A 24437-nucleotide genomic window follows, 5' to 3' on the forward strand; every position below is an offset into this window, starting at 1 on the left:
TCGCAGATCCAGCCTGTCTTTTGTTACCGTATGTGGCCATTAAAGATAAAATAGTTATCTCCAATTCTTCACCTTCGTCTTATACAAAGCAATATACTAATCAGAATCATTTTCTCTGAAAAATTACCTGCAAAATATATCAAGTTTTGAATCTTCAAAATAGTGTTGATGACGGTGGTAAGGCTCATGTTGGACAAACCAGCAGTAACTTAAAAACAAGGTTTAGAGATCATGTTGATTTTAGTGAGTCCAACCCATCAGCATTTAGTGCTTACGTAAGAGAGCACAAGCATTCTGTTAATGATTTCACTAAGAACATGACCATTCCCACAGGGCAGAGAAAGTTAGAGTATTGATTATCTTTGAAGAAATAGAGGTATACCCTAGCATGACCAAACACACAGACAATGTCCTCAGTGAATACACAGATTTATGCAAAAAGATGTATAATCCATAAATTTATATACAGAATTTCAGGTTGCAGTTTTCTGTCTTCCTGTATATAAATTGACTAAACACTGACAAGATATGTTAGTATCTCCTTTCAAAGAGAGGCCTCAAGTGGCAGGATCAACTTTTTGAAGCCACCTATACAGTGATTTAGGTGGGCTCTTGTTTGCAAGCAATCAATGAAAAATTTTGGAATTTCACATGATGCTCTGCATCTTTAAAAAAGGAATGTTGACTGGTTGTGTAGCGTAACAGTTAAGGAACAGTCTTCACATGCAGAAGGTTGTGGGTTTGAATCTCATCAGGTGCTTTGAATATTTATTTTTTATTTTTAAATCTTTATCAAAATGACTTTGATCATACTTTTATTCAGTTACTAATTGTCTTAAGTGGAGTTTCCTCATTCCTATACCACTATCATGTCATTTTAATCATCATATTAACATTTCGGGTGCTCTCACTTTTCTTTGTATCAATCTTTTTGCATTTGTAATCTTTGTTCAGGTGATTTAATGCTATATTTTCATCTTGTTATTGCATTTATTAAATCTTCATCTGCATTATTCTGTCCATAGTGCAATAAGAATTGATGCTTTAAACGTTTAAATGAGAGATTGGTACTCACCATACAGAGGAGTTGTTGAGTCTTAGACAGGCACAACAAGAAGACTATTATACATTTCAGCTTTTGGCCTCTGTGATCAGAGACAGAGGTCATGGCTGTGTGATCTGTGCTTGCATGAATTGTGTGCACTTTCTACTTTACAAGGAGGCATTTTGGCTGAAACCTCAAATGTATAGCAATCTTTTTGTTGTGCATGTCTGCAACTCAGCATCTCCTCTATATGTGAGTAACAATCTAACCTTTTCATAATATTGTCATTATTCCATCCTGGATTTTCCATTGTTTGTTTTAAATGTTTGTCTGACCATTACTGTTCAAAAAATGTACATCTTGTAACAAAAACTACATTTTAACACCACTGCACAGTCAACATAAATAGATTATTTCATCTATTGCTCTTTAAGCAACAGACAGATATTCTCAAATGTCTAAATATTATGGTAGGTGAATACAAATAATTAAATTCAGACACACACAGATTCCACGTGGAAAAAGAACGACAACAAGAAAAAATGAGAGCAACTGAAAAAGTTAATATGGTTATTAAAATGATATGTCAAAGGAACAGAAATAAAAACATTACACTTAAACAATTAATTGAATAAAATTTTTGACAAAAGTGATTTTGATAATGATTTGAAAATATATAACATTTCACAGCACATGATAAGATTCAAATCCACAACTTTTTGCATGTAAGGACTGTACTTTGTCAATTATGCTACGTAACTAGTCTTTATAACATTCATTTTGAAAGCTGTAGCGCATAATGCGAAACCCCAAAATTTTTTCTGTCTATTACTCAAAAACGAGGCCTCAACAGGATGAATGGTTACAGAGTGTGATACTTGAAACCTTAACCCAACATCACCATATAGATTGTTTATCTAAAAAGTCAATCCCATCACTGACGACCTCTCCTTGTTAGACCCATTACATTTATTTTCAACTTGCTCAGTGTGTTGTTCACAAAAATGGCATCACTTTTTGTCTCTATATACATTGTTTCCTTTTATACTGTTATGGGGAGTTCAATGCACAGAATAAGTGCATGCCACAGATCCATCTAGGCATATCTTAGAAGAAACAATATACCTACACTGTGAGACACTTTGCCATGACTTGCATTTCCACGTTTTTCTTACTGTGACAGTGTCCTATACAACTCATAAATGTAGTGAGACATGTGACATTGCGCATCACATACAACTGATAGAAAAAATTATCCGGTGATGGAATTTACGTGTATTTTCAAGAGAGGTCATTCTCATAATTTAGTATTTTAGAACATGAACAAATGACAATCTGTTTACCATAAAGACAAGACATTATGTATTTACCACAAGGTAATGCATCCTATTGTAATCGTATATGCACGCATATTGCATATAACAATATTATGAGAAGGAAAGTGGCTACTCACCATATAGCAAAGATGCTGAATCGCAGATAGGCACAACAAAAAGACTTTCACACTTAAAGCTCTTGGCCATTAGAATTTGTCAACAACAACAACAACAACAACACCACACACACACACACACACACACACACACACACACACACACACACACACACACAAACTGCAGTCTCAGGCAACTGAAACCACACTGCAAGCAGCAGCACCAGTGCATGAGGAGAGGGGCGACTTGGTTGGGATAAGGAGGAGGCTGGGGCAGGGAGGGGGAGGGATTGTATGGTGGAGAGTGAAGTGCTGCAGGTTAGACAGAGGGCGGGGGAGATGTGGGAAGGGGGGAGGGCAGAGGGGAAAAGGAGAAAAATAAAAAGACTCCTCCTTATCCCCACCCAGTCGCCACTCCCATCATGCACTGGTGCTGCTGCTTGCAGTGTGGTTTCAGTTGCCTGAGGGTGCAGTTGTGTGTGTGTGTGTGTGTGTGTGTGTGTGTGTGTGTGTGTGTGTGTGTGTATTGTTGACAGGCCAATGGACGAAAGCTTTAAGTGTGAAAGTCTTTTTGTTGTGCCTATCTACTACTCAGCATCTCTGCTACATGGTGAGTAGCAACTTTCCTTCTCATAATATTGTTACATTCCATCCTGGATTTTCCATTGTTTGGTTATGTAAATACATATTTGTTAATATTCATGAAGTTTCTACCCTTCTTGATGATCATAATGATTTTACACCTTGCAGGCACATTGTTTGATTTAGATATGTACAGTAAGTACTCATACTTTGCTACTGTAGTGAATACAAAGTATTCTCACGTTATCGACATAGGTATGATTCAATAAAACTGTGGTAACTACCTACATGTGGTCCCAAACCTATAGGATGAAAATTATACATGTGATAGAATATCTTAAAATGAGTATTTTGAGATAAGTAACAAATGATTGGAAAAAAATACCTAATTTTTCTAGTGACTTGAACAAATGGCTCTGAGTATTATGGAACTTAACTTCTGAGGTCACCAGTCCCCTAGAACTTAGAACTACTTAAACCTAACTAACCTAAGGACATCACATACATCCATGCCAGAGACAGGATTCGAACCTGCGACCGCAGCGGTCGTGTGGCTCCAGACTGTAGCGCCTAGAACCGCTCGGCCACTCCGGCCGGCTTGGTGACTTGAACAACTTACACCTTGTAACACCAGCTTCAGATCATACTAACTGTTAAAAATGACAACTACCCATCTGAATACAACACAACATCAATGGATAAGCCACAAACAGAACTGAATTCTTAATTCAAAATCATTTGGATCTATTGACCGCACACTTTGTCTACGATGAGGGTGTAATTGCTGCTCCATGAGAACTCACAACAGTGTATTGTATGAAGTGTGCATTTCGTGGATAAAGTGACAGGTTCTTACTGTGGGATTTTCTTCCAAAGGATCCAAAAACATCTCCTCACATTCTTGTGTAAGCACCATTCTTGGCAAGAAACTAACAGCTATCTGTGGCCTTTTTTTTTTTTTTGTCCCCCCCCCCTCTCTCTCTCTGTCTTAAAATTGGTATGATCCCTGCTATAAAGCTATTCTCTGTACAGTTGTTTGGCTTTCCAAGCTGTATTATACATTACACTTAGGTCAGCAAGTTCCTGCGTCAACTAATGCTGCTTGTTCAACAAGCAGTCATGAACAGTAAACAGCAGCAAAGCCCCACCATGGTAACGTCACAGGCAGTTGTGTATAGTTTTTAAAGGTAATGTCAACAACACAGACATTGCAGGCAGCTGTTTATTATGAAACATAAGCAGTTTACAAACACATGCTTCATACATATCCCTCATTCACAATCTTGTACCCCTCTGAAATACTAATTTCCAACCATTTGGTCCTGACCTCGACAGCGGCGATGATTTGGGTTGAGGGGCACTCGACATCATGGTCATCAGTGCCCTGATGAAATGTCAGCATGCTAATCTCATGGGCGAGGACGAAAGCTGTCCCCACATGTGGAGTGGTTTACAATGTATTAAAGTCTGCTGCCCTTCCCCACCAATTTAAGGATGAGGCATGACAGTCCACAAAATTTCACCTCCCTTGTAACACTAGAATCAGTATATGCAAGGATTGTGGGCAATCCCATCAATACTGAGAGCTGCCCTACTATCAGTATATAATACACACATAACCACAATATGCTGAACTGAAAGTGGTACACCACAAACTTCACAAGAGGGTGGATCCTCCTGCCGGAGGAGGAAGTCATGTGTTAAAGGGCTATACCCAATGAGCCGTCTGGTAAGCACAACCTCCTACCAGCGGTGAGGCTGACACGAAGTTCACCAAGCCTCTGTGGTCGATTTGAGCGACCACAGTTTGTTGTCTGTCACCTACAACCATTCAGTCTCCCACTGACGTATGATGCATCTGTCACAAAATTAGATGATGGTATGCAACGGGATGGGACATTGATGGATAGCACCATCCCAACATGATTCCTTGGTGGCTTTGTCAGCCATGTTGCCCTTTATCCCAATGTGGCCACGTACTTAGCAAAGGATCACCTCATTGCCACAGTGTTGGAGCCACTGTAAGGAGTCATGGATGAGCTGAATCAGCGGGTTTACTGGATACATTTGGTGAAGTGCTTGCAGTGCACTAAGAGTGTCGGAACAGACAAGAAACCTTGTACAGTGATGTCTGTGGGCCCTTCCCAATGCCATCAGAATACTATATAATACCGCATCATAATTTGTAAATTGTTCCAGAAGACGCACTTTAAAGATCCTATCAGGGAAAACAGCAGAACAACTGAGAGCATTCTCTTGCTGGGATCCATCTGTATAAACAACGATAAAACTGTGGTATAAAAACAACAAAGTTCTAAAAACATAATCTGGAGTACAAGTTTTCTTGTACTGTGCCAAGCTTAAAATCACTCTGGGCCTCTGAAGACGCCAAGGCGGCAATGCATTCCATCCCAGGCTGTGTATTTTGATAGCTGAGAGATCCAGATCCTTGAGACTGTCTGTAGGACATATCCCAAATGGCTTGGCCGCATGGGTCCGATTCCTGAACAGCCGTTCAAATGTGAGTTGGACCACTGAACTAAATGTCAATGACTGAGGGGATATTGAGATTTTCAGTGCCTACTGAGCCAAAAGGATATGTCGGCAAACCCAGAGTGATGGTTCAGCAGCCTCTGCACACAGACTCTGAACTGGGCTGGTCCCAAAGGTTCCAGTCGATATCCGAATGCCCTCATGGTGGACACCATCTAATATCTTGAGGTAGAAAGGACGGGCCGATCTGTAGACCACACTGCTATAATCTAAATGTGATTGAACAAAAGCCCTATAAAACTGCATGAGGCGGGATCTGTCAGCTCCCCATGTTTTTCCGCTAAGGCAGTTCAAAATATTCAATGACTGGAAGCCCTTTGTAGGTCTTTCAGGTGTAGGAGCTAGGATAATTTCGAGTCAAATAATAAACCCAAAAATTGCACAGTGTCTTGAAAATGTACAATATTGCCCCCCCATTGCGAGCACTGATTGGTTAAAACTTCGACAAGCATGGTTAAAATTGACACATGTTGTCTTCGCAGATAAGAACCAAAAACCTGTTGCCCTACCCCAGGTTTCCAGCCTCCGAATGGTCAGCTGTAGCTACCTCATCATCGATATAATGTCAGAGGAAGAGTACAAGATTGCAAAGTCATCCACAAACAAAGAGTCTTTGACAGGGCTCCTGACTGTGGAGGAAAGGAAATGCCATTGATAGCGATAGCAAATGATGTGACACTGACAACACTGCTCTGGGGGACCCCATTCTCCTGAACATAGCAGTCAGACATTGCAACACCCACACGATATCGAAAAGGCATGGATAACAAGGGCAGGCGTCCATGTAATCCTCATTCATGAAGTTGGTGAAGGATGTTGTACCTCCATGTAGCGTCATATGTTTTTCCAAGGTGAAAAAAACAACACTCAAACCAATGGTTTCGACGTGAGGAGGACACCTGTATTGCTGTCCAGTAGAATTAAATTGTCAAGGGTTGAAAGGCAGTGCCTGAAACTGCACTGGGAGGGGCTCAGGTGACCTCGGGATTCGAGCAGCCAGACAAGGTGGTAGTTGACCATGCATCCAAGAGTCTTACCCATACACCTGGTAAGGACTAAACTCCAATAACTGTTAGGGGTGCTATGGTCCCTGCCTGTATTCCAGAATGGAATTAATATTGCCTCCTTCCAATTTGTAGGGTACTGTCCATCAAACCAGATCTGATTGAAACAAGAGAGGAGCTGTCCTTTCACTTCAGGTAACAGATGACTAAGCATGGCATTATGGATCTCAACAGGTCGTGGAGCAGTGTCTCTGGCTGCAGACAAAGCTGATTCCAGTTCTCACAGGAAGAATGGAAGGTTATAGGCTTCCTCATTATGCGAGAAGAAATTGAGCTTCCTCATCTCTGCAGTCTTGCAGAACACCTGAAAAGCAGGAGCTTGTCTGGATGATGTAGTAACAATAAAGTGTTCAGCTAAAACCTGAGCCGTGTCTTCTGGTGTGTCCACCAAGACCTCATTACTTGACAAGTCTGTAACAGGATGTGTACTACCCTTGCCTGAAATCCGCTTTACTGATTCCCAAACTTGCGCAGTGGAAGTGGACCAATTAATAGAAGTCATGAATTCCCTCCAGGAAGTCCTCTTCCGTTCTTTTATCACTCACTTCGCATATGCTCTCAAAGATATGTCTGTAGTTGGACAGTGTTTGAAGTTCCGCAGAGCTGTTCATCTGGCTCTGATTGCCAATCAACAGTCATCATTCCACCAACATACAGGCCATTATCTGAGGTGGTTACTACGTTGGATCTTACAAGTGTCTCCTGCACATAATCCTTTTGTTCAAAAAGAGCCTGTCAACTGTACTGCAACCAATTTGCCCTTTGTATCACCCATCTGCATAGTCTCCTATCAGCCACCATCCTAGTTGCAGATGGATCCACACTGGGAAGTGGACACTAGAATGTAAATCTGGAGCCACTTCCCACTGAACTGAGTCTACAATAGCTGGGGAACAAAAACAAAGGTCAATGGCTGAAAAAGACCCCCTAACTGTGAAAAAATGTGTCATTTGACCCACATTGAGAAGGCAGATATTCTCAGAATGGACGAGTCACTCGATCATCCAACACTTGGAGCAAATGGTAGCCAAGCCCCACAGCACATTATGTGCCTTGAAATTCCCCGCAAGGAGGAATGGGTGTGAGAGTGCCCGGGAAAGTTCTGCCAGTGCATCTGCATCCAAAGCATCATTAGGGGGAAGCTACAAAGAATACACTGTGATATTAAAGGGTGGCAGAGCATTCACGGCAATTGCTTGTATGGTCATGGTAAGAGGGACAGAAGAGGAGTGGCATCTGTCATCAATGGAAGTAGTCACTCCACCTTTAGTCCTGTCTCCAAGAGTATCGTCCTTCCTATATGTGTGGTAGCCCCATAATGCAGGTGTGTCGGTGACTTTAAGATGCGTTTCTTGTAAGCAGATGCAGAACGGTTCCTCCTAGACCAGGAGCTGCAATTCTTTCAAATGTGAGCAATGTCCACTCAAATTTCACTGCACCACAGATCCCTGTGGAAGCCATTGTTTAGTGATGGTTGTCCTGGTCTTTCTCCCTCAGAGGAGGTGATTTACTGTTGAGGTCAGGGAAGAATGTTAGCCAGTTCCTTGCACTCCGATTCCTCTGATTGGAAGTCTATATCCTCAAGAGCATAGTCCCCATCAGAAAGGGAGAGCGCTCGCCAATCCGAAGGTTTAACTACCAATTCCTTGAACTTGGAACTACTTTTCGAAGGACGTTTTTCTTTACTGATGGGAGGAGGTGGTTGCCTGAGTTGCGGGGATGGCTTAGTTGGCTTCTGATGTTGGGTAGTAGTATGTGGCTTAGGTGGTAAGCACATTGCTGATGGCATCCGAACGACTTCACTTTCAAGTACCTCACAGGTATATTGACAAGTGCATGTCCTCGTACTTGAATCTGTGGTATGAGTTGGTGTGGAGGCATCACACTTAGTGACTGGCTTCTTAAGGGTTGATGCAAAAGAAGTAGCAAAACCCAGCAGTTGCTTAAATATGAAAGCTTTTTTAGTGTCACCTTAGGGTATAGAGTATGCGTCTCTGGACTTTCAACTCCTGAATTTTCTTTTTCTTGTTGTAAACCTCTCACTTTCTGCTCTACACTGGGTGATCTCCGGAGTAGTTTACACATTTCGGAGGACGTTTACAATAATTACCTGATTTGTGAGCTGAGCCCCCACAATTGCCACTTGTAGCCTTCCCATTACATCCCATAGTGGTAAGGCCAAATTTGTGACATTTGTAGCATCGAATTTGGTTAGTAACAAACCGGCAAACCTGAAGACGGATGTAGCCTGCAAGCATATGTTCAGGTAATTCTTGTGTACTAAACATCAGAATAAATGTTGCTGATTTTTCCAATTTGCCACTGACTCTCCTCTTATAGTTCCGCACTTCCGTGATGCCCATAATTTCCATTCTTGACATAACTCCGTGGGTTCACCTCCATTATATTGGAGCAGGTAACTACAGGTAACTATGCCCTCACTAAAGTTAGGGGTGTTATGCAACTCAGCCTCGATTGGGTACTCAACTAAGGTCTTACATCCCAGAAGCTTAGATATTTGGTTTGAATTAGCAGTTTCAACTGGAAATGTTCCATTACGAGGTCATTTGACACTTCTTAGAGACCCAGCAACACCTCCCAATACCTTGTGAGTATAGAAGGGGAGACCTTCTCGAAGGTTTCCCATGTTCACTTAATTACAATGAAAGTGTTATGGCACATTAATACCCGGTTGTTATGATTCTAAGACTTCTTTTTGGGAGGACTGACCAACCGAGCTCTATTTGAGGAATGGGTGTAGGTACTATCTAATGGTACACCCATCCCGTCAGGAGTAATAGTTTGATGAGACTGTTCCGTAGGGACCCCACGAGATGCTAGGGAAAGAACTGTCGACCCAGGTAGAGCCCTGTATACCTGTGCAAGCCTTGTACAACTGGGGGTAGCACATGCCCCACAGGTTGCCCGCTGGAGACTGTTATACTTCAACAGCCATTCACAGCTCATCAGCATGTAGCATACCTTGAGGTGAGGGGTATAAGCTTTCGCAACAAACTGTTGCCTCATCCTGATTTTTCCTACGTGGAATGTTTCCCTATATATATATATATATATATATATATATATATATATATATATATATATATATAGACACACACACACACACACACACACACACACACAAAGATGATGTGACTTACCAAATGAAAGTGCTGGGAGGTCGACAGACACACAAACAAACACAAACATACACACAAAATTCAAGCTTTCGCAACAAACTGTTGCCTCATCAGGAAAGAGGGAAGGAGAGGGAAAGACGAAAGGATGTGGGTTTTAAGGGAGAGGGTAAGGAGTCATTCCAATCCCGGGAGCAGAAAGACTTACCCTAGGGGGAAAAAAGGACGGGTATACACTCGAACACACACACACACACACACATATACAGACACAAGCAGACATATTTAAAGACCTAATAAAGAGAAAATAAGATGACAGGAAAGATTTCGAAATGCAACAGCGACAATAACAAACGCAATTGTTGGGTTCAAATTTTATATATATATATATATATATATATATATATATATATATATATATATATATATATATATATATATAAAGGTAAGTATCTTCCTCGCAGTCCAGATGCTGAAGCCAAGACACTCATTCTCCAAAACACACAACATTCCACTGCTGAGCTGCACGGTTGTCACTGAAGCACGCCCAGAGCTTACAGAAACAGAGGGCTGGCAGCACTCACCAGTCTCCAGCCCAGGAACGCTGGAGTTGCCAAGTCCATACTCAGAAAATGAATGCTGAGCCCCTGAGGTGTCCTGACCTCGAAATAGTATCCTCTACTGTCTGTACAATTTTGTCCCTTGAGGTTTGGGTCACACTATATACAATCAGAACTACAGCATTTTGCATTTTACAACTGACTCATTTTGCTAGCTGGCTGAGAATGTAAGCAAGTCTTAATATTACTGGGTACGGCTTTTATACGACTTCATTACACATGTCATTGCCATTGCTCAATGGTGCTGTTTTCTCAAAGTGGAGTTATTCTTTAGTTGTGTGTTGGTTTATATGAAGTGCCATTAGTCCGACAATAACAAAAGCACAAGTCTGATATCTTTAATAAAGCACAAGATACACCAGTGAAGTAAACAAAGAGAGTTAGTTAGTTAGTTAGTTAGTGTGTGTGTGTGTGTGTGTGTGTGTGTGTGTGTGAGAAAGAGAGAGAGAGAGAGAGAGAGAGAGAGATTTTTTTTGAGAACTGAAACACTATCAATCATAGATAAGGATAGCACATTCACCTATGTCAATAATTTTAATGTTATTTTTGCCAACATATAATGACAACAGAAGCAACATATTAACGCAAAAGGCAGTAATGTGAACTTCAGAAACTAAAAATTATCTCCTCACTGAAAGCAAATTTAGAATGTAATTGCTGCCAACAAATTCAAATTAAGTACCTCCATAAGTACAGAACAGTTAAAAATTGCACCTTTTAAAGATCATCCAGAAAATCACACGTCTACCAGAGCTTATATTATTACACTCATCACAACAATTATGTGAAACTAACTGCCGGCACTTCAATGCCTTACAAGCCTGCACATAGAGACCACACCAAATTGTACTATACAAGTCACCTGGATTGTGAGATAGTTTTTGTCATGGATCAAAAGACATTTTATCCAGTGACACAGGCGTGACATGTTTGGAAATACAAAGAAGGGTGAGCACAGCTGAATCTGATTTGTGGATCTCCATTCTGCATGTTGTAAAAACCACACAGAAGAAATGCAAACCTGATTTAAGCTCCTTCTTGATTGAGAGGAGTTATGGCACCAAACGGCAAGATCATGAGTCCTGCAATTCCGAAGTGAGTCATAGAAGAAAGAGGGTCTGCTAAAAGTGGACGGATCCAGTCAGGGGAGTCAAATTAAAAATAATTAACATTAAACACAAGCAGTAAAGGCATAAAAGGTGAGACCAAATCTAAAAACTGGAGAAAAAGAAAAGGGGGGGGGGGCAGTAAAAGAAGTCCCAACCACAATCAGCCTGCTCCTGCACCAAGACTATAGCAGAACCTTATATCTGAAAATAAAAGCCAGTTTCACGGAGGAAACCAAGGACCAGTTCACCCATCTGTGGAGCATCTGCTAATATTAAATTTATAGAATCGGGAAGACTATACATAACATGAAGGGACAAAAGAAGGGGACATTCCACCAATATGTGAGATATCATCAGTCTGGCTCCACAACCACATTGTGGGGGTGGGTTATTACGTAGGAGGAAATAATGGGTGTGCTGGGTACGACCTATGCATAAATGGCATATAACAGTGGACTACTACTGAGAGGAGTGGAAGGAAGAGCACCAAACTGCAGTAGACTCCTTGACTGTGCAGAGTTTATTACTATGAGCAGTAGCACTCTAGATGGCATTCCACTTCTGGGCAAAGAGAGATTTGACGTAGATGTGCATATCCACAGCTGGGATCATAAAAGAAATGGGGGTAAGTATCTGCTTCTCTAGCCAAACGGTCAGCCAATTCATTCCTTGGGATGCCCACATGACTTGGGACCCAGAGAAAGACGACTGAACAGGCAGCACGCTCAAGGGCAGAGAGGTCATGGATAGCAGACACCAAAGGGTGACAAGAGTAGCATCGATCAATAGCCTGCAGACTGCTCATGGCGTCTGAACAAATTAAAACACTGTGTAGGAAGGCCTGGGAAACAAAAAGGAGGACCCTGTGAATGGCTAGAAGCTCTTCTGTGAACACACTACATGATCCCGGCAATAAATGGTGTTTGAAGCCAGTAAGATATGTGAAAGTGTACCCCACCTAATCAGTGTAAAAGATGGTGGCACCCTGGAACTCAGCAAGGATGGCACAGATAAGAGGCCAGAAAACCTTAGTTGGTCTAGGGACCATCCAAGGGGGGTATGGGAGGAAAGACACAGAGTGGAGTACAGTGCAGTGAGTGGAGATGGAGATACCGACAGAGAGAAGTGAGGCACATGCCACCTGGCAATCCCACTCGTAGGGGACTTAGGAGGGATACATCCCTCATTGGCGAAGAGCACAGGGTACACAGGATGGTCAGGGAATTGGCAAATGGCGATTGGGAGTTGGCTCTGTCAGACGTGTAGAGGGAGAATCTTCGCTTCTGTGAGGAGACTATCAACAGGACTAGTGCAAAAGGCACCAATAGCCAGATGCACCCCACAATAATGGGCAGGATCAAGGAGTTTCAAAGTGGAAGGAGCTCCTGAGCCATAAGCCTGACAGAACCCAGTGGGATAACTTTCTCATGAATCTGAAGGGTGCTGAGTGAAGTGCCAACTCAAACCCAGAAGAGGCAGTGAGATAAAAACTTGCAGATAAAAATCTGAAGGGGACCACGGAAGCCCCAGTCATGGAGTGTAACTAAAATGTGATGGCACCAAGCCATGTCATACGCCTCACGTATGTCAAAGAAGACTGCAACAAGGTGCCGGCGATGAGCGATAGCCTGTCGGACGGCTGATTCCAATCGGAGTAAATGATCAGTTGGAGATCGCCCTGCCCGGAAGCCACACTGATACGGGGACAAAAGGTTTGAGATTCGAGTACCCAACATAATCTGAAGCTGACCCTCCTTTTGAGCAGTTTACAAAATTTGACATGCTAAATTGGGTAGTAGCTGTCAAGAAATGTTGTGTTTTTCCTGGGCTTAAGGATGGGGATAACTATACTGTCTCACCATTGTACCGGAAAAGCACGCGTGAGCCAAATGTGGTTGTAGACCCTGAGAAGCTGTCACCTCTGGGAAACATCCAAGTGTTGGATCATCTGGTTGTGGAGGGAATTCGGGCCTGGAGCTGTGCTTGTGAAGAGCTACGACTCTGCATCAATTCCCATTCAGTGAAGGGTGCATTATAGGGCTTGAACCATGCGTAGCTTGTGTTCATTCCATTTATTGTTTGTCATCTTCTCTTACTGTACTGCCGCCTTGCTTCCTTATTCCATTTACTGGTGTCACTAACTTCCTGCCTTACCTGCCCATGAGTGGCAGCAGCAGCGCTTATCGATAAGTGCTCTGTCGTACTATCTCTGGAGCAACTGATAGTATTTCCAGGTCGTCACGTGTCTGGAAGTCAGTCAGGCATGGAGCAGCAGTTCGGATGCAGCACCAGTGAGGTGCAGGCAGTTAGAACTCGCCGAGCACTGGCGACACACATGTACTGTCTGACAGAAGGAGACTGGAGCAGGAACAACTGATGGTTGGTCGTTCGGTCAGTCGTCTCATCGGGCGACGTGTATTGGTCTTTTGACTGTTTCTGGGCCTCATCAATTGGTCATCTTGCTGGACGTGGGTCGGTTCCTTCCTGGTGAAGAGATGTCGGGTGACCAATGGGCAAGTGTTCCCTCTGCATGGTTGGGTCCGAGCCAGTGTGACTGGGTTGCCGTGTCTCCGAATTTCCAACAGACATTGAGTTGAGTCGGGTTGGAGCTGCAGTGAGCTCCGGACTGCCAAGACTCGCCCAACCATTCCCGACACTCATAACTTGAGTGGGGACGACCTTGGTTGGTCGTTCGGTCAGTCATCTCATCGGATGACGTGTATTTGGTCACCGACAACTTATGGAAACTCTGCATATGTGTGCCTTGTCATTTCTCCTTGTTATTCCACGGTTATTGGTTTTAGGATTGTCGGAGTTCTTGGTGCAAGTGTTTATGTGGAATTGTGTGTAGCTTCTGTGATTTCCACTGAGCAGATGAATGCTGTCTGCGTACTGGAGTAGCCAGTCGGTCAGTTGCAAGAGAGTGTGCCTTGACTGTGTTTAGATGACAATTATCAAGATGTAGTGCTGCTGCGATCTTCGTCTTCGTTGATACCTTTGGTTGTCGTGCTGTTGGCCGGATGTAAGGGAATTGGTTAGGCGGATGTTTGGTTTGTCAGCCATCTGTAGGTCGTGCTGCAACCCGATTGTTTAAAGTTACGCGTGGCTGTCTGTCTCACCTAAACTGTGGTTAGAGTTTTCTCCCCAGGCTGACGCTTGGAAGACTTCTGAGCACCACTGTTTGTCATTTGTAATTGTCACTTTATTTGGTCGCAGGTACTGTGCCAGGCCTTCAGCCGTGTATTAATATTGTCTGTTTTATGTTTAATATATGGCCTTCTGCCGAACTTCATAACAACTTTAAGATTAGGCCTTCAGCCATGTTTCATTTAAAATTCTTGTTGCTCTGCATTTAGGCCTTCAGCCATGTTTGTTTCAGAATCTGTGGCTTTAATATGTAAATCCTTCTCTTTAAGGTTTCTCTTTAATTATCTTGAATTCTTGAAACGGCCTTCAGCCGTGTTCTGTAAATGTTTATCTTAAGGTCGTCTTTAATTATTCTTGAGTAATTGTTTGGGACTTCAGCCGACAAGATACTTCAAATTTTCTTAAGATGTTTTTCTGTTGTACTATGTAAAGGTTTATCTTTAAAGTCTCTCTTTTATTATGTACATAAAAATTTTTTAATTGGGCTTTCAGCCAAAGAATTACCTGAATTTTCCTTAATATGGCCTTTAGCTGGAATTTGTAAGTGCTTGGCTTTTAAAGAATTTCCTTAGCTGATCTGAAATATTATTTTGGCCTTTAGCCAAGAAGATATTGTAATTTTGCTTAAGCAAGGCCTTCAGTCATTACTCTAAATACTGGTGTTTTAAAAGCAATCATTCAAACTTATTCTGGAGAAGTTACTTGGGCCCTCAGCCTTGACTTTATCTTTGTTGTTTTAAAGAGAAAACTGTGCATTGGTTTGAGCAATGACGTTGTGTGTGTGTTCTTGTATAACTAACAGTAATTGACCTTAGCCCCTTTCCACAACCTGATCTGCTCTGTCCTGCGAAACCAGATTTCAGGGCTCAATGTGGTGTGGGACGAAAAAGAGGTGGGTGTTTTCAACTCCGTGTTTCTGCTGGAGAAAGACAACAGGGTACGAAGAGGACAAAAGACCACCATCGCAAAGTGTGTCATGAGGTGTTCCGCGAGAACCAATGGATCTGTGCACAGATCACCTCGAAAGTTCAGACCCTGGAGAGTTTACCATTGCTGGCAGCCCAGAAACCTACGGAGCTTGGATCAAACCTGTGATGAAGAGGCATACATCCCCAGGAAGGAAAAATAGCGCTCCCAGCATTCCCTTTTACACTGCTTAGTAAGATAATGAGCTCTAGCACGGAGACGCTTTAAAGTGATTAGGTTGATCTGTGAAGAGTGTTGCTTAAATTGCTGCAGCGCCCGTTGATGGTCCTGGACAGCGACTGTGACATCCTTGGTCCACCATGGTACTGGTCGACGATGAGGGGGACTTGTGGATAGGAGGACAGCAGTACCAGCAGCATAAAGAATAGTGGCAGAGATGCCTTGCATAACTACATCAATGGAATTTGAGAGGGAGGTGTCAGAGTGGACAGCAGACATATAGAAAGGCCAATTGGCCCTTTGGAATGCCCAACGTGGGGGCCTGTCTGCCTGGCAGCAGCAGGAGAATGATATAAATGCTGGAAAGTGGTCATGTCACAAAGGTCATCATGGGATGACCAATGTAGGAAGTCACGACGGCAGGGGAGGAGACCGGAGATCATGACATTGATAGCAGAGAAGGTGCCATGAGAAGCACTGAAGTGGGTAAGGGAATCATCATTGAGGAGACACAAATCGAGGTCTGTGATACGTTGGTCAATTAGGATACCCCTACCCGTTGAAGTGACACTCCCCAACAGTGGATGGTGGGCACTGAAGTCCATTTCTTGAAGAACAAGACAGAACTCAGAATAGGAAGAGACGAGATATCGCATTTCCAGTAGGTGATGATAGTATCCGTTGCAATTCCACTGGATGATTGTGAAGTGTTGGCAGAAGAGCCAACACCGTGTTGCTAGAGGAGGCCGAAATGCACGCTTTTAAGCTCACGTAGATTGGCGTGAGGTCTGGAACAGGACAATGTCTTGAGAATTGCAAATAAAGTACGAAGATCTTGGAATACTTAACTTTAATCCATAATTGGAGAACATCTCTCTTGACTGTACATAATTTCCATTTCAATATACACTGGTAATGGCGCCTTGCTAGGTCGTAGCAAATGACGTAGCTGAAGGCTATGCTAACTATCGTCTCGGCAAATGAGAGCGTAATTTGTCAGTGAACCATTGCTATGAACGTCGGCTGTACAACTGGGGCGAGTGCTAGTAAGTCTCTCTAGACCTGCTGTGTGGCGGCGCTCGGTCTGCAATCACTGACAGTGGCGACACGCGGGTCCGACGTATACTAACGGACTGCGGCCGATTTAAAGGCTACCACCTAGCAAGTGTGGTGTCTGGCGGTGACACCACAGATTGTGTGGCGAGAGTCCAAGGAAGACTTGAAGCAGCCAAGGTGGAGGTCAGGTCACTCGGTCAGTAGTCATCACCGACAAGGATGGGGTGACATCCATAAATAAGATGTCAAACTAAAATTGAGACAGGAGAGATGGCACCTCCGGGGGCACCAGGGGCACCTTGTCTTGGGATTTCTTCTTCTTCTCTCTCTGAGGTGGAGGAAGGTAGGGCACAGGGGGAGTACAGGGTTCTGCAACATCTGAAACCGAAAGAGAGCGGGCAACTTTGGGGTACACAGATGGTGCACCTTGTGGTGGTAAGAGTCTTCTGGCCTGAGAGGCGCTGGGGAGAGGGGTTCCAGGAGGGAGCCTGATAACTGGCAGATGCCAAAGAAGGGGGCACTTCTTCGGCTGGGAAGAGGGAGCGGCTCCTTGATGGGAGGTCATGGGAGGGAAGAGAGGGACGGGGCTGGGGTAAGGACAAGGGAGGAGGAGGAGGAAATGAAGTAACAGATGCAAAAGTTGAAGATAGTGACCCTGGATGGAGTCTGTCATACATTTGGTAAGCCTCAGCATAAGACAGGCGATCCAGGAACTTCTATTCTTGGATCTTTTTTTCTCTCCTGTAAGCCGGGCAATCCGGCGAGCGAGGAGAGTGGCAGTCAGCACAATTGACACACACAGGTGGAGAAACACATGGGCTTCCCTCATGGAATGGGTGGCCAGCCACCACACGAAAGGTCCACTGTACAGCGGGAAGACATATGCCTAAAACCTAAGCACTGAAAGCACTGCACTGATGGAGAGATGTACGGCTTCACGTCACATCTGTAGCACATAACCTTGACCTTCTCTGGGAGGGTATCCCCTCGAAAACCAGAATGAACGCACCAGTATCAGTGCAGTTATCTTTGCGACCCTTCTACACACATCGAACAAAATGAATGCCACACTGCTCCAGATTAGCCCGAAGTTCCTCATCAGTTTTCAGGATGAGGGCCCTATGAAAAATTACTCCCTGGACCATATTCAGAGATTGGTGAGGAGTGATAGACACTGGGACATTGCCAAGATGATCATAGGCACAAAGAGCTGCAGACTGGGTGACAGAAGCAGATTTGATCAACAGGGAGCCCGACTGCATCTTACTAAAAGACTCCGCTTCAGCAAACTAGTCCTCAATATTTCCCACGAAAAACAATGGCTTTGTGGCAGTGAATGTTTCCCCATCCGTCGTAGTACAGACGAGGTAATGGGGAAAGGGTTTCATCCCAACACGGCAAGCCTGGCCCTCCTCCCATGCGTAGCCAGGGAAGGGAAGGTTGCCGGGTCATACAAAGCAGCATTCAAGGATCCTTCACCATTCGAAGCAACGGCCACTTGAGAATGGGCAGATTTTTGCAGCTTGATATGCTCCATGTGCCAAGCATCCCCCCAATACCACCCACTCCGACCAGGGGCTCTCTCTGCCCATGGGCGCCACCCAGCCACAGCAAGGGCTGTATGGCTGGGAGTTCTGATGCTTCAAGAAGATAAGCAACCACTCCTTGACATATATGGGGAGGGAACAGCTCAGTTATCAGTAGTACGATCCCTGTGTTGTCAGGGGGCTCAGCCATATGGGTAGGTAACAGCCCCACCACACGGACTGGCTACACATGCTTGCAACCTAGCACGTAGGAAGGCTACACTGTGGATGGGAGAGGGGAAGGAAGGGGGAAGACGAATCCACACCATAGATGTTAGGGAGGGAGTTCTTCCCCATATGGCTCACAGTTTTGAAGTGGAGGTAAAACCTCAAGTGGGGACCTAAATGCTGAAAAGGATGAAAGAACAGGTAAAAAGGAACAAAACTGCAACCAATACAGGAAACCAGGTGGATAGCCAGGTCAACATAAATCAGAACAGAGAGAGGGGAAGGAGGTGGCAAGGGGGAAGCAGTGAGGATAGGGAGGGAGGGGACAGGGTGAAGGAAATGCAGCCAGGGAATGAAGAATGGGCTGCAATAGCTCAGGGCCCCGCATGCACCACGCACAAACTCACGAAAGAACCTTGAGCCCCCTGGAGTGTGATATAAGTTTCTAGTTTAGTTGGTCCACACGTTTGGAACTAGACAGGAAAGCTAGAACTGTGGCTTACTTTCAACCTCTGCAGATTATTCGGAATTTATGACCACATTTAGTATATTGATTGCCCTCCTAAAAACTTACAAATGTGTGTATGTCATAATTTTGTACACAAAAGGAAAATGATAATGTCACATCTAACCAAAAGGATGTAGAAAGGTGTACTTAGTAATTCAAACAGTGTAGTTCGAGGACATTATTCTGACTAGGGACCGAACACGTATGGGGTACCCCAAGGCTCAATCTTAGGTCCACTATTGTTCCTTATCTTTGTAAATGATCTTCCATCTAACATACAATGAGCAGATTTAGTTCTTTTTTCAGATGACACTAGTATTATAATCAATCCAAGTATACACACAGAAACAGAAGAAGTAGTAAACAATGTTCTTACAACAAATATAACTGACTGATTTTCTGTGAATGGTTTCACCCTCAGTTTTAAAAAAAGACACAACTTGTTCAGTTCTGCATCTCTAGTGGTGCTACACCAATGAAAAGAGTAACACACAGTGAGGAAATAATGAATGGTGTGGAGCCTTCAGAATTCTTAGGTTTTCATATTGTTGAGGATTTAAACTAGAAAAAGCACGTTCTGAAACTCCTACAACTTTGTTCAGCCACATTTGCACTTACAATCATTGCAAATTTTGGGGAGAGACAAATTAATGAGTTGACACATTTCACATGCCGGTATTTCCATTCAATAATGTTCTGAGATAACTCTTCTTTCAGAAAAAGTCTTCATTGTCAAAAACATGCTGTAAGAGCAATATGTGGTACACTCCCACAATTATCTTTTAGACAACTGTTTGACAAGTTGAGCATTCTGACTACAGCACCACAGTATATTTATTCCCTCATGAAACACTGGAAACTCCAGGTTGGAATGTCAGAAATGTAGGAACAGAATGCTACGTACTGTAAAGTTGGCACATTAAGCTTTTGGACACAACCTTCGTCAGAAAAAGAAAGAGAAACACACACTTTCACACGCACATGTGCACGCGCGCGCGCCCACACACACACACACACACACACACACACACACACACACACACACACACACACACACACACACACGTGCGTGTGTGCGCAACCGCCAACTTGGTAGCTTGGATCAGAGCTGGTCCAAGCTGCTGGAGGCAACTCAATGTGTCATCTTCATCTTCACAGTAAGTATTGCCCCATCAATTTTTTTGTAAATAATCACTGCAGTACGAAAGAAATATAATGTCTGACAGATAGCAAAACAAAATTTGAAAATGAACTAAAAACACTTCTAATTAACAACTCCTCCTATTCTGTATAATAATTTCAATTACTGTATTTTGTAAAAGGTAGTGGGTATGAATTACTAACTCACATCTGCAGATATCTTTTTTTGTAAGCCCACTATCCATTTCATAAAAGTTCAGCATGTAGCCATATTTAAAAATTAAACTGTGATGTGTGTGTAAAATGACTTGTTCCACATCATTACAATTTATCACGGAAATGATCCATAGAATGTGAAACTAACTAAATAAATAAATTTGATTCTGTCCATTTAAATACATAACTATTTTACACATAATCTCAACAAACAGAATATCCTGAATCATCATTAATACAGGCTGCATTATTTATATCAAATTGAAACTGTTTTAAATATCCTATCATCATTTTCTAATCTATTAGAAAATTAAATACATTAAAATTTCCTTTTGAAAATATTAATACAAAATACCTCTCCAAGTAGACAAGAGTGATTATTGCACATTCTGCTGTGAGTTGTGCAGCATTAAACAGGGTTCTCACAAATTTGTAAATCTGTCTATGTTCTGGATTATGTCTATCATAATCGTCGGGCACCGCATCTCTCTGTAAAGAAAACATAGTGGTAATGAGAAAATATCACAGTGATAAATTTATTATATTTTTGCATGGTGGTACATGTTTACTCAATTTCGCAAGTAAAAACAAATGTTCTGAAATGTACTACACCTGTGCTAAAATGTACTTACAGACAGAGGATGAAGTTTCTCATCAAAAATTTCTAACTGTCTATGCGATGTTCGGTTCTTGATGTGATAATATATTGCTAAAGCTACACATTTCACAGTATTTTTTAAATTTGGTTGAGAAACTGTACTGTCATCAAGATATATTGTGGAACATGAGCTGCTCTTCTTTAATGGTCTTGAGTCAACTAGCTGCAACACAAAGCATATTTTATACACACACCACAATTTACATTAAAATTAACAATTCGTAAAACAGAAAAGCAAGTGAATATCATATTTATCTAAAACAACAAATAAAATTTTGCAACAACTGGTCTATAAGTACTTTTACTGATTAATAGTAATTTCTTTTATAATGTAGTTTTTGGGAAGTACCAGATAAAACTGATTAAATTAGTTTGATTTACATACATGATTCTGGCTTCTCTTTCTCACCAAGCCATCTGCAAAATATACAAACAGATTAGGGATAGGAAGTATTTATAGGTATACAAAAACTACAAATACATACAAAATAGGAATATAAATATTCTTCCACATTCCTATAGACAAAACTGAATGTGTTTTAATACTAAAACTTCAGTGAATAGAAAGAGGGTAATAACCCAAATCTAAAAATTCAGCTTAAATTCTTAATTTTTTCTCTGGAGGACGGTCTAGGGTGTAATATATCAGATGCCAAAATCTTGCCACCTATTACAAAACAGGCTACCACACCTAATAATCATTCACTAGCTTCCAAACAAATTATGCAACAATGTACTAATATTTTTTTTTAAACAAAGGGAATCTAGAGCTAAGAGACACGATGAATAAACATACTCTCAATTGATGCTTTTGATCTTTCCATGAATATTGTTCCTGCCTTCGGATGAAGTGATGGATCTGTGTCCCAGTCCTCTGGCTCACGTTCACTTATATGCTGAAGATTACCCACACTTTCTTCTCCTTCAGGCAGATATTCTTCAATCCTTTCATCATCTTTACCTCCAGCATTGGGGCTGGAGTAAGGACAACAACTATTTTTATTGCCCATTCCAGACTAGTATTTATGTTACAGTCTGTGTGGTTGCTTAAGAATGTGTAAAGGAGGATCACATCACCTGTAATATGATAAGAAGAAATTTACTTTCAACAATGAAAGTTGCCTTGCAAACAAGTATTACACAACCTGTAAATTAGTTTTTACTATCATACAGTTATCCCTTGGAAGTAGAGGAAACATGAGGCAGCTGGCGGAAAAAAAATAATCATGCAAATTGGGACGGGGAGTCAGAATGAAATTTTCACTCTGCAGCAGTGTGTGCGGATGTAAAACTTCCTGGCAGATGAAAACTGTGTGCTGGACTGAACTACAAACTAAGGATCTTTGCCTTTTGCAAGCAAGTGCTTTAATGACTGAGTCTTGCAACTTCCAAAGGAAGAAAGTTTGGAAGGGAGAAGACAAGGCACTGGCAGAATTAAGGATGTGTGGACAGGACACGAGTCATGCTTGGATAGGTCGGTCGACAGAGCATATTCCTGTGAAAGGCAAAGGTTCCGAGTTTGGGATAGAGTAAATGCTAACCATGAAATAAATTGAAATTACAGAGGCACCTTAAAATATGTCCCTTTTTATGACTCAAATATGAAAATCTGGAAGGGAGAATTCCATATAAAAGTACTATGTGCAACAGAAATAACAATGACCTAGTCGAAACTCCAGTCTTCCCCCAGTTGCACAAATGCTCACATAGAAATCCTTCTTTACAGTGTTCATGAATATGAAGTCACACACTTGAAATTGTGTCATTAGGATCATTAATGAGGAACAGCTAAGGGCTTAAAAATCCTTTGGTGTTTCACGATGTCCTACAAGTAAAAAAATTTAAACAGAATTCATACTAACTTGTCACTAATGTACAGCCCACAAAGCAGTATATAGCAAATGGTAATACTAATATGTTCAAGAAGAACTTTGTGTTAAGAGACATGTCTATTAAACAGTAGAAAAATGTTTTAAGTACGGCTTCAATGGTTTTAACATTTACATATAAAGATATAAAGTACAGGGTTCAGAAGTAAGTTTCATCTTACTGTTATCAATTTTAATATGCTATGAATTGATCCTATCTGTTAAACAGATAAAGATAAAAATCTAACTTCCTGGTGGATTAAACTTGTGTGCTGAATTGGGACTAGAATTCAGACCTTTGCCTTTTGAGGGTAAGTGCTCTACCAACTGAGCTACCCCAGCACAACTCACAACCTGACCTCACCTCCCACCTTCCAAACTTCACTGAAGGTCTCCTGCAACCTTTCTGAACAAGCAGTATTCCTGGAAATGTGGATATTGGGCAGACCTGATTCAGCCACAACCTGGGGATTGTTTCCAGAATGAAAAGCTGTGTGGGCAGATCGTGACTAGTGTTTGGACTGCTCAGTCGGTAGAGCATTTGCCCATGAAAAGCGAAGGTGCCAGGTTCAAGTCCCAATCTGGCACACAGATTTAATCTGCCAGGAAGTTTTAAATCAGTGCAGACTCCACTGCAGAGAGAAAATTCATTGTGGATATAAATGTAGCTGTTGTAGAATTAAAAAACTGTTGCCTTTCTATTCATCAACAGAGGGCAATTTTTACTGTTGGAAGATATCTGCTGACCATGACACTACAGAAGATGCTAGTTTTTTATTGTTTTTGCAGTGACAACACACATCCTTTGAATTGTGTTATAGCAAAAAGTTTCAAAATAGACAAAACTCCTGATACCTACTAACGAAATTCTGATTTAAATGAGTCACTGTGATTGGAAAATACTGAAGGGAAAGCAAACACTTTTTTAAAATGGTTAGAAGTATAAAGAACTATTTAATGTTGAAAATCTTATTCCTACCATTTTACACACTTATCCATACATCTAAATAATCAATCCATGCATAAGAATATTTATTTTCTCTGCTTCTTTAGACACGATTCTGAAATGGGTGGTACGTAAAACAATAATTCATTTTTAAGATTGTGAACTTTCCTCAGAATTTGTCTGTTGGGGTGACACAAAAAAAGGCATCTGCTGATCTGCTGGTGCAGGATATTTGTAAATATATCTTCATTTTTTTGGTACTGATATGGGATAACAGTATTGTATTGCCACCCCTCCCCCCTTCCCACAATCAATGTATCGTATTCCATTCCTATACCACTCCTACTCCAAATCTGGTACCTTACTGGTCAGTCCTCTGGGGATGATCCTGTGAGCGACCTGTTCCATATACTCATCCACTGTCTCCTACCACAGTATGGTGCAAACATATGCTAT

General features: G+C 42.1%; 1 protein-coding gene across 1 annotated transcript in view; it reads right to left on the bottom strand.

The window, feature by feature from the left end:
* Window positions 1–24437, bottom strand: part of LOC124614073 (cyclin-Y) — a 69819-nt gene that overhangs the window by 9106 nt on the left and 36276 nt on the right. The window contains exons 2-5 of the mRNA XM_047142910.1: window positions 21964–22244; window positions 21553–21584; window positions 21142–21330; window positions 20865–20998 (exon numbers count right to left, since the gene is read on the bottom strand). Coding sequence (XP_046998866.1) covers window positions 20865–20998; window positions 21142–21330; window positions 21553–21584; window positions 21964–22177 — 569 coding nt within the window. The 5' untranslated portion in view covers window positions 22178–22244. The remainder of the gene's footprint in view (window positions 1–20864; window positions 20999–21141; window positions 21331–21552; window positions 21585–21963; window positions 22245–24437) is intronic.

The sequence above is a fragment of the Schistocerca americana genome, chromosome 4, assembly GCF_021461395.2.
Source record: "Schistocerca americana isolate TAMUIC-IGC-003095 chromosome 4, iqSchAmer2.1, whole genome shotgun sequence".
Taxonomy (NCBI): Eukaryota; Metazoa; Arthropoda; class Insecta; order Orthoptera; family Acrididae; genus Schistocerca; species Schistocerca americana.